The sequence below is a fragment of the Archocentrus centrarchus genome, chromosome 9, assembly GCF_007364275.1.
Source record: "Archocentrus centrarchus isolate MPI-CPG fArcCen1 chromosome 9, fArcCen1, whole genome shotgun sequence".
In the NCBI taxonomy this organism is placed as follows: domain Eukaryota; kingdom Metazoa; phylum Chordata; class Actinopteri; order Cichliformes; family Cichlidae; genus Archocentrus; species Archocentrus centrarchus.
In genome coordinates, this window is record NC_044354.1 from 17,640,980 (window position 1) to 17,654,839 (window position 13,860).

A 13,860-nucleotide genomic window follows, 5' to 3' on the forward strand; every position below is an offset into this window, starting at 1 on the left:
AGGACCAGTGAACAGAGACGGATGGATGCACTCTGTGATCACTTAATGATAAAGAGTGACTAAGATAGGGCAAAGTGGCGAGCTTCTCCCTGTAGCACAAGCCTCTCTGTCTCTCATTCAGAGGCAGTTAGTTACTGTTTGATATATCTATAATTGGTCAGTACACACTGTGAAACGTTTTAAAAGAATCAAATTGCAGTGAAACACTTGAGTGCTCCAAACAGGGGCTAACATTCTCTGCTACAAGGGTAGCGAGCAGGAGAAATTAATGGCGGGCCTTTTTGATGTGCTTGATCAGAAATGTATTTATTAACTGCAAAGGGGAGTAGTAATTAACCCACAGACAACTTGTTTTCTCTTGGTCTTCTCATGTGTCAAATGGTTCTTCCCACAAGGCTCCAGTCTGCGCTTGCCAGCTCATACACACACACACACACACACACACACACACACCTCCCATCCCACTGGACTACTTTCACTTCAATTAAGCAGACTGTGCGTAAGCATGTATATGTATGTGTGCGAATACTTGTGGGTAAGAGATTGCAAAAACAGAGCAATAACAAGTAAGAAATACATAGTGGCTGATTTAAATCCCATGTGTATATTTTTATGCTATTTCTGTAGAACATCCCTGAAAGCAGGGAGAAGTCTGGAAAAAAAAACTCACAACAGTATAGAGAAGAGTACTCACACTACTACACACTCTGTGTCTGTGTGTATGTGTGTGTGTGTGTGTGTAATGTTTAACACTGTTGCCTGACAGCAGGAAAGTCCTGGGTTTGAATCCACCAGCCAGCTGGGGCCTATCTATATGGAGTTTGCATGCTCTCCCTGTGTTTGCGTGGGTTCTCTCCGGGTACTCCGACTTCCTCCCACAGTCCAAAGACTGTGCATGGATTAGGTTAATTAGCAATTCTAAATTGGCCGAAGGTGTGAATGTGAGCGTGAACGGTTGTCTGTTTCTCTGTGTTGGGCCTGTGATAGACTGGTAACCTGCCCAGAGTGTACCCCGCCTTTCACCCTATGACAGCTGGGATAGGCTCCAGGCCCAATACAACACTGAATTGAATAAGCAGAAGAAAAAAAAAATAAAAATAAATATATATATATATATATATATATATATATATATATATATATATATATATATATATATATATATATATATATATATATATATGTATACTGAAACTACCATACAAATTAGAAACTGTCCATTTCTTTGTAACTTAGCAAAGTTACAGATTCAGCAGGGAATCAAATAATGATTTCCCCCACTGTAGACAAGAGGTTGGGAGCTGACAGCAGGTCATGAATTCACATTTTGCAGCTGTTCATGGGAGCTCTATCCACGAAGTCCAAAGATATGTAGACACTAGTGAAGAAGGCCACCATAATGGTGAATATATGAAATAGACCTGTCACATGATAGCAGAAATCAACAGGATTTAACTCAAGTGGATGACTGCAAGATTCTGTCTTTGGTCTCCAATCTAAAGATGCTTTGGTGAATGTAAATATGAAGGGTTTACCTGAAAATGCAAACCACTGGTAACATTCCAGAACAAAAAAGTCCAGTCTTGCTAGAAAACACTTTAAAAAGTTTGTGCAATTTTGGTACAAAAAATTTAGATAGATGAAACCAAGACTGATGGGAGGAGAAAGATACAGATGTATCATGATTCAAAGTTTACAAGACAACAGATGTTTTCATACGGGAACTCTAGAAAATGTCAGCAGGTTGGGATATTGTTCTTTCTTACATGTAGAACACAACATGTGCTTTAGATACATTCTTATTACTAGAAATACTGTTTGGCTTAAGTGAGTGTCCTGCCTAAGTACAGCATGCACACAATGTCCACTTACTGGCTGTGAACTCACTAAACTATTACCTCGGCTATTCTCATTTCAGCATAAATGGCCACAATTAAACTTCATGCAGTTTTTTGTGGACCTGGCATGTTAAAATGGCATGTCAAGACAGTACTACATATGCTACTTATGCATACTGTATATGCACACAGTATATATATACATGTTTGGTGCATCACAAAAGCACACAATCTCAGAAAGTGAGAATGTCTGAGTGAAAGAAAGACACAAAGATTCAAATCGAGAGAAAAGCTAGTGTTCGTCACACATTGAAAAAGCCCAAGAGATTGTGAGGCTGTCACAGACAAAACACTGCATGAATATTTAGCAGCCAAATTAAAATTACAAAATACAAAACAAAAAAAAAGAGTAGGTGAAAGGAAAACAAAGAAAATAAAACATCCCTGAAAACACCAGTGGGACAAGTGCCCACCTTTCATCCCCCCATGAAAAGCCCTGTCCTCTTCGCTTCTTTCCTCCTCTCCTTCCTCAGTAAAAAGGAGAGATATAATAAAATTGGTTGTATTGAGTCTAACAGCAGATCCCCAGATCATGAAAACCTGCAGACAAGCGAAATAAACCCTGCTCTCAGATCATAGACAGGCTTGCAAACACAATTAGCACAATGTGTTAGTTAGCAAGCTTCTTCAAATGAAGTCCAAATTAACCATAACCATATTTTGACAGCTAATGCAACTAGCCACTGTTTCTAAGAATTCACCCACTTAATGCAGCCCTGAACCTTTCTAGAAACCAGAAAGTTTGCTTTGAGTGCTGGAAATAGTCAAAAGTAATTCTCCTGTGCCTTGCCTCATAAACGCTGTACTGAGGTAGACAACACAACCTTCTGACAACTTAAATCATTTACTACTCATTAGAACTTTATAAGTACTCAAGTAACAATACAGTGACTAACAATAGCATGATCTTATGAAACCATCGTATTAATAAAATAATAGAAAAGGAACTTTTCTAGTACCGAAGTAGTAGTAGTAGTACCCAAGCATGACTCTTAAATGCCATTATGATTTGGGAAAGCTAACCCACCAAAATGGCATTTATTATCTGCACACACACTTTATTATTACAGTGGGTAACGCTGATTAAATTGCTTATAAAAAAGTTGGTGATGATTATTATGTAATGCACATTACCCACTTGACATCACAGTAAACTTAAGACTAGAAAATAAAACATTAACCTCAGAGGCCTTCATATAAACCTCAAAAGACACACTGTAGGCCCATTTAGCTGAAGGGTAGGGTTATAAAGGCAAGAAGCTGGCCAAACTTTTATTTTCAACCTCCCCTATGAACCATTAATTCTGTCAAATTCACTTCCCTCCCACTATCTTTTGACCTATCTACTGTCTCTCTTAAGGTGAAGGGATCTATACGCTCTGCAGCAGATCTGGTTTAACAGCAATACTTTTGCTGGACTGCCATTCCTTCTTTATCCAGGCATCTCTTTTCCTCCTGTTCTTGATGTGCAGTGGAGTACTCAAGGATATGTAAACAAGTGATGAAGCAGACTGTTTAAAGAGGCAGCATTTTCTCAAAGCAACTAAATATATTTATTCTTAATTTTATTTGCCCCTTCTTCATTTCTTAGTTGTTTTTTTTTTCTGCGTACTTCTCACACTTAAATGTTTCAGATCATCAAACAGATTTTAATATTACACAAAAATAACCTGAGTAAATACAAAATTTAGTTTTAAATGATTATTTTAACATATTAAAGGAAAAAGGCTGTCCAAACCTACCTGGTCCTATGTAAAAAAAAGGAATTGTGCCCTAAGCCGGTAGTGCCACCCTTGGAGGTAAGAACTGAACGGCCTGTTTAAGGTCATGCCAAAGCATCTCAGTTGGATTTAAGTCAGACTTTGACTAGGTCACTCCAAAACCTTCATGTTGTTTTGTTTTTTTCTTTTTAAGCTATTCAGAGGTGGACTTGCTGGTATATTTTGGATCGTTGTCCTGTTGCATAACTCCAGTGAGCTTGAGCTTCAGGGTGTGAACTGATAGCTGGACATACTCCTTCAGGATTTTCTGATAGAGAGCAGAATTCGTGGTTCCACCAGTTACGGCAAGTCGTCCAGTTCTTGAAACACCAAGGCAGCCTCAGACCATCACACTACCACCACCATGTTTGACTCTTGGTATGTTCTTTTTATGAAATGCTGTGTTATTTTTATGACCAATATAACGGGACTCAAACCTTCCAAAAAGTTTAGCTTTTGTCTCATCAGTCCACAGAATATTTTCTCAAAAGTCTTGGGGATCATCAAGATGTTTTTTGGTAAATGTGAGCCGAGCCTTTGTGTTCTTTTTGGTCAGCAGTGGTTTTCTCCTTGAAACTCTCTAATGGATGCCAGTTTTGCCCAGTCTCTTTCTTATTGCTGAATCATAAACCTTAATTGAGGTAAGTGAGGCATGCAGTTCTTCAGACGTTGTTCTGGGTTCTTTTGTGGCCTCCTGGATGAGTAGTCTATATGCTCTTGGAGAACCTTCCCACTCCTGGGAAAGTTCCCGACTGTTACAAGTTCTCTCCATTTCTGGATAATGTCTCTCACCATGGCTCATTGGAGTCCCAAAGCCTTAGAAATAGCTTTGTGACCCTCTCCAGACTGATGCATGTCAATGACTTTGTTTCTCATCTGTTTCTTTAGATCATGGCATATTTGTTGCTTTTTGAGATTTTCACTTTGTCAGACAGGTTCTATACATTGTGTATTGATCTTCCAGCATGAACATGTATGATAGTGCTGGTGTTGACAGGAGTGTACTGTCCACTTCAGTGCATGTTTTTGTTGGAGAGAAGGTAGGTAAGAAGCAGAAAACTAAAACACTCACCAACTCAACAAAAGACAGTCCTCCATAGCTATGGGCCATGATGAAGACATTCTTGGCTTCGGCTCTGGACACAAAGTGGTCCCACACGTACAACACATGGTCCTCTGAGGAGCCGTTATCCTGCAAGACAAAAAAAATATGCTCTGTCATATCCATAACAAAGAAAATTCAAAGAAAGCCTTGACGCTTAAAGGCTACCGACAAACTCTGTTGTGCAACTACAAAACATTTAAGAAGGGTCTAGCCAATGACAATGAAGCATCAATAGAGTTATTAAACTCTATTGATGCTTTAATGCTAAAGCATCAAAACCTGCACCCTAGGCTCAGCCAAAAAGAGAGGAATTCAAAAGAAAAGTGGAGGTAGCCTGAGGTGATTTCTACAAAGAGCCACACTTCAACAGATCAATAAGTCTTGCATATTGCAAATGCCCTAAATGTAAAACTCAATAAGCAGGATGACGTAACATTTAAATCTTAATTTGTACCCTGTTGCCGAATCAATGGCCCATCTAAACACCAGTAGAGGCATAATGGGAAGACACTAGGGCAAGGTCAAAGAAAAAAAAAAAACAACAGGGAAGAGATATATGCATATATATATCAAACACACACTCAGGCACAGTGCTGTACCACAAATAAATTCATCTCCGTGTTTTCTCAATCTCATCTACATGTATACAGTTGTGCGAGCGTGCCCACACGCACACACACACACACACACACACACACACACACACACACACACACACACACACACCCACACACACACACACACACGCGCACACACACACACACACACGTGCAGGAACACACAACCAGAAGACATGTTTAATTAACCTGAGATGTAAGTGCTTATCTAGGACTGGAAAGAACAATAGTAAGTGTACAGCTGCGAAAAGGGCAACCATTAATGAACTTGTGACATTGATTCCAGACTTTGATTTTCTATCAGGCTGTCTGGTTCACAACAGAAATCAACAGAGCATTCACACTCGAGGTTACACTACACATGGAACTGTATTAACTGAAGACACCTGTATCCTACATTTCAACACCACGACAAATTGTAGCCATACTGAATGCAAATCTGATTATTTATACACTTACTTTTCTTAATTGGCATGCTTATGCATACAGAAATAATATCTTATCTTAAAATAAACACATACATGGCTTGTTGGAGAAGGGAACTGCATCTGTTAATTGAGAGTCAAACTGTTCAATCAAACTATTCATTTACTTAGCGCAACTCTGCTCTCATTGTATGAGGACACTGTATGTGTGTATTAGCTCAATATTCACTGTCTTAAAGGTGGTAACTGAGGAGAATGTGTTGAACACACACCTCTACACACACACAATGCAGAAAAAAATGGTTTAAAGTTTAGTTTTAGTACAAACTAAGCCAGCTTGTGATTTGAGTCAATGTTTTCACTCCCATGCGTCAGTGTGTACAAGTCTGTGTGTGGCTGTAGTATTTGATGATGTGCTGATGTGTGTTTTTGTTGCTGTGTTTGTCTAGAGGTAAATTAACCTGTCAGAGTGTTTGTGTTTGCGCTAGATTAGCATGAGGGGGTTGTAGTGTCAGCACCAACATCCATTCACAGAGTGTGATGCAAGAGCAGGCAACTTTGCGCTGCCCTGCCCTTCTGCCATCAGGGCTATGCATTTACTTTTGCGCAGCTGTGTGTATGTGGTCTCCGGCATGTACGCAGTGGCTGGCTGAAGAGGAGTTGTCTGTCTGAAAGGCTGTGACATCAAAGCCCTTTGAAGTCTCCCTCTTCTCTCCTCTACCATGTCACCCTTCATCTATGAAGCCTATTTTATTAGCCTGCCTCCTTTTTTCACTCTTTGCTTCTCTCCTACCTTCTTTTCTCCTCCACTGATGCCACCTGTTCTTCTCCACACTTATTTGTCTCCTGTTTTATCACTTCTCCACCCAAGGTTTAGTGACATGGAGACATTAGACATGGTTTGCTATTGTATGTAGCACTTTTAAGCATGCTTGTTCATATAACATCTATAAAATCCCAAAAGTGCTGTTATCAACCTGACTATGAGTAAAACCGACAAAATATTTGTTTTTCATCCACGTGAAGGCAAGATAAATTTTTTTATTTGCTTCTATAATATGAATCATAATTTTGGAAAATGCTGCATTGTTTAACATGCGGTGGCGTTTTCCTGACTCCTTCGCCTAACCTCACACACACATACACACACACACAACTGTGACTGACTACCTGACATGACACTGTATTGAATTATCTAAACAACATTTGCATATTGTTGCAATTATTTCCTAGACTTAATTTGCTGCAGTGGAGTCCACCGCCCTGTGAGACTAGTTTCCTGTCTCTCACACGGTATCTTAGTTTATTTATTTTCCAGAGTTTTTCCACAATGTTTGAGTGTGTTCATGTGTGCACAAGTGTATGTCTGTGTGTATGGTGTTTGCATCTGCCAGCACTGTCAGAACAGCATCCCCACTGCACACCTGTTGCCAGCATACTTCAACCATGACTGTCAAGGGACATTTGAGAGTGCGTACTATGTGTTTACCACATATAGAAGGAATCCATACTGTCCCCTCAGTGAATATAAAGTACAAACCAGCACTCTTGACACCCAAGACAAAACAGTCTCCAGATGCTGAAAGATAGCTTTTTATCAGAAAGAAAGTTGTAGAGTGTGAAAAAGGGGGGAGAGCGAGACATCACAGGATGTACACAGTAAACCTGTGTGCCTACACTGTTAAAAAAATCTTGTCAGATCACAAAAATATTCCCGCAGCTGGGGCGCCAGAAAAATACAATTAAAAATGGAAATTTTCTGTTCTGTAAAAAATAAATTTCAACCCTGCCAACTGGTGCAGGTAGGGCTCAAATTACCAACTATCCAACCAGTAGGTGATACGGTCTTCCCCCAGAGATACAGTCAGGCCAAACAGCACCTGTTATCCACATTGGTCTCCCATCCAGCTCTATCCCTGTTTAGCTTCCGAGCTCAGACATGATGAGGCGTGCACAGGTTGCAAACGGTTTTGAGAGTTTACTAGTACTTGCAGATGTTACATACTCCACCCAGCCATTTTCTTCACGGGGGCAGCAGCCTAAGCAGAGAAGCCCAGACCTCTGGATGAGCTGAAGGTGGTGGCTGGGGGACACAGAAGCATTCCCAGGCCAGCCAAGAGATATAATCTCTCCACTGTGTCCTGGAGATTTCAGATATGTATTTATATCAATAAGATAGAATTTAACTTGAAATTATATCACGCTTGTGACTGTATTTTTACAGTCCTTTTGTGTGGAAAAATAATAAAAATCAAATTCATTCACAGGTCATTTTTTCACATTATTTTGCTTTAGACATGTCAGAAATACAGTCACTGTCTATTTCTGTGATTTTATTGATATTTCACATATTTCAAAATAACAGGAAAATTCTGTAACATTTATAGAATGAAAAAGTTTTGTTTACAGTGTAGCAGAATTACTTTACGAGAAGAGTTTGATCATTTCTATCAGCTTCAAACTTGGAAATTACAAACCTTTGTAAAAAGTTTGTGAAAGTTTGTGAATAAAGTAAATGTAAATATAATCCAGGGAGTGGCACACAAAAATTACTGCAAGAAATATTTAGGAACTCCTATTCACATGCCATGAAAAACACAAATGGTGCAGTGAGTCAGCTAAACAAATGGTGGTTTTAGCCAAGCTCCTCCTATGCAATCAGAACACTGATTTTGTGTAATAAATTAGAGCATGAAGATCTACCCCACTTTCAGTCCATAATTGATTCCAACTGTTAGTCCTTTGTTGAAATTGTGCCTTCCAGTTGTCTAGTTTTAAGAAATTGTCCGATTTAGCTCTTTCCATTACTTACACAATAAAGACTTACACTACAGTCAAAAGCCACACTTAATTGCATGCACCTAAGAGTGCATGCACAACGCACAACACGCAACACAAAAACACATAAACAGGCATGCTCCAGTACATTCACACAGATCGAAACTCATGTATACACACACTGGTTTCTTCAAAAGTTTGTCCGGTCCAATACTTGCCCTGTGTTTATTCAATGTAATGAGAAGCAGGGAGAGGAGAGCAGAAGAGAGGAGTGCACTGCAGCCAGAATAACAGCCTCAACGCCAACACAAACCCAGTGTCTGACCAACACAGGAAACAATGAATCTAACAACATCAACACACTCTGACAAACAACCACTGCAGACCTCCCTGCTCCTCCCTTCTGCTCCTCCTCTCCAGTCACCCAAAAAGACAGAGGACATCTGAGGAAGTTGAAATTTCAAGGTGGGAGACGGTGAGAAGTGCAGGCTGGAAGCAATCTAGTAGATAAGAGCCAGTTCACTTTTTACACTCAGAGAGCTTTCAGTGGAAGCCAGAAATGTCGGGACAGTGTCACGGGGATCCCTAAACAACTTCATTGGGACTTTATTTAGACCTTTTTGCTTGGGCAGAGGTGGTTCCGGTCCCGCAAAACAAGTATAGTGAGTTGTTTCAGCGAAAGCTGAAGAATTAATCAAAAGTAACAGAACACACACATCACACAACACTGTCATTCTGCAAAGGAAGAGGAAAAAGCAAATTAGTGAAATTACACAGCACTCTCTCACTCATTTACTCTCGCTCACACACAGACAAGCAGAAACACAATAAAGACCGGCTGACCAATCTCTCAATCTCGCAGTCCTCTCATGCTCTCAGGCCACACACTGAGTAAACCAACCTGCAGCCCTAGTCATTAAAGTCTTTAATATGTCCAGCTCTGTGCAGAACGGGATTGTTTTCATTTGGGCTAATGACTAAATATTAAATAAGCAATGTAGGTAATTACATGTTTGGTATTAGCAAAGAGGTTATTAGAATCAGTTAGTTTGTGTTTGTTTGTGAATGACTCCGTGCATGATTCTGTACATGTCTCTGCGCACACAATTAAAAAGCGGACCTCTACGGCACCTGTTTGCAATTGCATTCTAATCAATGTCTGGGACGTGTAGTCCTTTGCCATTGCTTTCCTGTTTTTTCTTCCCCTCCTGTATTTGTTTCATTCTTTTCTCTCTTTAAAGGCAGACAGAGAGCTGAAGCGAGCTGGAAGCTGTCTGGGAGCTGATGGGTCTGCTAGAGTGGGGGAAAAGAAGGTATGGAGCAAATTAGCGGCAGAGATGGGAAAATAATGACTGTGGCATTGTGGGTAATTAGCAGGTATACTACCTATGGAGAGTTGGGAATATAATGATGCGAGAAAGAGATGGAGAAAAAGGGAGAATGAGGTGAAAAACATGTGCAAGACTAACAAGGGGGGGAGGGGGGAGAGAAAGACAGAGATAGAAATATATGTGTAGGTGTATTACTTGACTTTGCAATGAGGGGATATACAGTGTATGGAGGAGAGAAAGAAAAGAGCCAGAGAGTGAAAGAGCAAGAGAGAGAGAGAGGGAAGCCAGAAAAAGGAGCAAAACTACAGCGTGCATGTCATCCCACGTTCAGATTAGCGTGCACAGACTGTATACAATAAAATAGCATGACCTTGGTAGGGTCAGTCTGCTCTGACAATATTTGCCAGGGCATTGTTTCAAATCAATAACTCATTAACAAAGTACAAAGGAAGTTGCTGTGGGTTTGTGAGATTCTTTATTAGAAAAGAGCGTCTGAGGGCCAGAAAGGTCATCACTGTGACATCTTGGCTAGCCTCATGCTGCCGCCAGGATTGTCAGGTGAAATTACTGCGAGTCATTAATTGACATAAGGCAAAGGAGAGCGGGCAGGCAGACAAGGCTGTGTTTGTTCCAGGATGACCCTGAGGTGCTGTGTGTGTGTGTGTGTGTGTGTGTGTGTGCCTGTGCTTTCCTCTGTGTGTGTGTGTGTGTCTGTGTATATCTTCATTCGGGTCAGCCAGTATCCACAACAGGGTTGTGTGGAGAGAGAGAAAGAGACAGAGACAGGGAGCTCAGTGGGTGGGGAGGTGTGAGCGAGGGCAGGATGGATATGTTTGATGGTTGACCTGAGTAGAAGATTGGGAGCAGGGATCTGAGACCAGCTGCACTTGTTCTGCCCTAAGCAAACACACAAACACACAGGTATGCATGTATGCACATATGTTGTGTAATAAATATCTGTATTCGGAATGTACGCACACAACAACAAGCACTGAATCCAACAGAATTATTCGCTTTTAAAACTTTGTAAAGTCAACTAGCCTTACACACTGAACTCTGATTTAATGCCACACAACACAGTGCTACACACAGCATACCTACAGACTTGGCTCATAAAACTTGCCACATTTACACAGAGGTACACACCCAAATGCAGAAGTGGCATCTAGCCAATTTGTTCTCTGCAGCAAGCTTGTGAGCTGCCCTCTTGCCCTGGTCATTGACCTCTCCTCTGACTAAGTTCAAAGGTTAATCAAGTCCCTACCTGTCCTTGGAAATGCTGAGCCTCTCTTCTTGCCAAGGCTGCAGATCAAAGGTCAAATAAACTCTGTCTGTATGACTGCTTGTGGACCACAAAATGGGGCAAATAGGTGAAGGTGACAAAGAGCAAAAATCCGTGGAGAAACACGGTAGTACCATGTTGCAATACAAATGTCAGACTGCGCACAGGCTGTGTTCAAGTCTTAATGTTTATGATCAAGTTTTGGTGTGTTTGAACGCATGTTCCTTAGAGAATTTGTAGTACAGCACGAACAGTGGGAAACAGCAAGCAACAACCTCCTGAGCTAAAAAAAAAAAAAAAAAGGAAGCCAATGCAAGTGCCAAAACTTCAGTTCAAAACCACTGCCTGCTAAAGCAAGTCTGACCACGCAGACTTTAATGTTCAGATTTCCCAACTTTACAACAGAAATAAACATGTTTACAGTTAGTCTCTCTAGCTGATGGCAACATGTTGGCAACCTCTCTGCATTTATAAATTAGACAGCAATTATTTGCAAACCTTTGACAATTTCTCTGAGAGTGACTGCAGTCAGTCCAGGTCAGACTGTGACTGCAGAAAGGTTGCCTCCTATTAGGCGACCTATGCAGTCGCCTTGTGATCAAAAGTGGTCGTGAGTGTGCAACACCGGCAAGCTCTGGGCAACCGCTTAGCCACCACAAGTTGCAAGCAGTTGCAGAATGTGAAAAAATACAGTATCACCACACAAAATATTGTGATACTATGCTGTATTGATTCTTCCCACTCACCCCAATAGGTGGGGCCACTTGAGTGCCAGGAGGGAGCCATTTCAATTCCATTTCACCTCAATTTTATTCATATAGCACCAAATCACAACAACAGCCACCTCAAGGCACTTTATATTTTAAGGTAAAGACCCTACAATAATGCAGTGAAAACCCCAACAATCCGACCCCCCCCCCTGTGAGCAAGCACTTGGCGAGAGTGGGAAGGAAAAACTCTTTTACAGGAAGAAACCTCCAGCAGAACCAGGCTCACAGACCGGTTGGGGATGAGGTGAGGGAGACAGGACAAAAGACATGCTATGAGAGAGAGAGAGAGCCAGAGATTAATAATAATTAATGATTAAATGCAGAGTGATGTATAAACAGAGAGTGAAAAGAGGTGAATGAAAGAAAAACACTCAGTGCACCATGGGAAGCCCCCAGCAGCCGAGGCCTATGGCAGCACAACTAAGGGATGAGGTTAAGGTTCAGGGTCACCTGATCCAGCCCTAACTATAAGCTTGATCAAAAAGGAAAGTTTTAAGCCCAATCTTAAAAATCTGTCTCCTGAAGCCTGATTCCACAGAAGCGGGGCCTGAAAGCTGAAGGCCTGCCTCCCATTCTACTTTTAAATACTGAGAGGGAAGTGCTCTATTGGGGTGATACAGTACTATGAGGTCTTTGAGATAAGATGGGGCTTGATTATACAAGACCTTGTATGTGAGGAGAAGGATTATAAATTCAATTCTGGCTTTAACAGCGAGCCAATGATGCTCTCTCTTCCTAGTCCCTGTCAGTACTCTCGCTGCAGCATTTTGGATCAGCTGAAGGCTTTTCAGGGAGGTTTTAGGGCAGCCTGGGAGTAATAAATTACAATAGTCCAGCCTAGAAGTAATAAATGCATGAATTAGTTTTTCAGCATCACTCTGAGACAGGACGTTTCTACTTGATCACTGTCTCATTGTACTAGCAGAACCTTTAGGTTCAGGCTGTATTGTTTTTACTTGATGTATATTTTGTTTTAAGCCTGATTTTAACTTGCCAAAAATAGCATCCCATTTAATATCACAGTGAATTAGAGATAGAACTTCAGAAAATTTAGCTAGCTAGCGCTAAAATCAGTTTTTAACTCATGGTTTCAAAAAACAAACTAATAAAACAAAGCTTCAACATAGGAATCAATGACCAGTGCCTTGGTGGCAATGTCTGTCTTTTATATGCTTGAAACAGATCTAATTTTCTAAACATAAACATTGGGCCCAGCTGATGCCTTGGGACAGCTACAACTGGGAATAATGGATCTTGCAGAAGCAGGACCTAAATAATAAATGCACCTATATACACAATACACTACATAACATCCAAAAAAGGTCAGCATGGCACAGCAAAAGACCCCTAGTCTAAATCAAATATGTCACCAAGAAATGAAATACAAAAATTCTTCTAAATCAGAAAAAACAACTCAAGGTATGATATGTAAAAGAACCTTCCAATTTCCACTGTGGTATGACTATAAAAAATGAAGAATTGTAGAGAAAAACAAAGAGATATCAGTGAAAGCTCTCAAAATCTTCCAGGCTCAGTCATACTGAAGTTGCACTGAAGCTCAGTATAGCAAAAGCAAAGGAACAGAAGGGATAGCCTCAATCTGGGACTTAAAAAAATGCTATTGGAGTGAGGGCCTCTCTCACTGCTTCTCAATATTTAAAAAATGTACAACACTGAAAGGAGAAACATAAAAACACGAAAATAGAACGAGGGAAAAGCATTCAAGTCATTTATAAAAATAAGTGGTGCTTAAAGAAAGGCGAAGCTCTGTTTTTTGTCCTCTTTGCTCTTTTTTCCCCTTCTTCTTTCCAGGGCCTGCTGGCCTAATCCCAGCCAGCCAGCCTTGGGTGAACTCTTTGGAAGCTTCTTAAGCCCATGAATGTGCCTTTTGTTC

General features: G+C 40.7%; 1 protein-coding gene across 1 annotated transcript in view; it reads right to left on the reverse strand.

Moving 5' to 3' along the window:
• Positions 1-13,860, reverse strand: part of arb2a (ARB2 cotranscriptional regulator A) — a 155,578-nt gene that overhangs the window by 79,939 nt on the left and 61,779 nt on the right. The window contains exon 8 of the mRNA XM_030737542.1: positions 4,731-4,850. Coding sequence (XP_030593402.1) covers positions 4,731-4,850 — 120 coding nt within the window. The remainder of the gene's footprint in view (positions 1-4,730; positions 4,851-13,860) is intronic.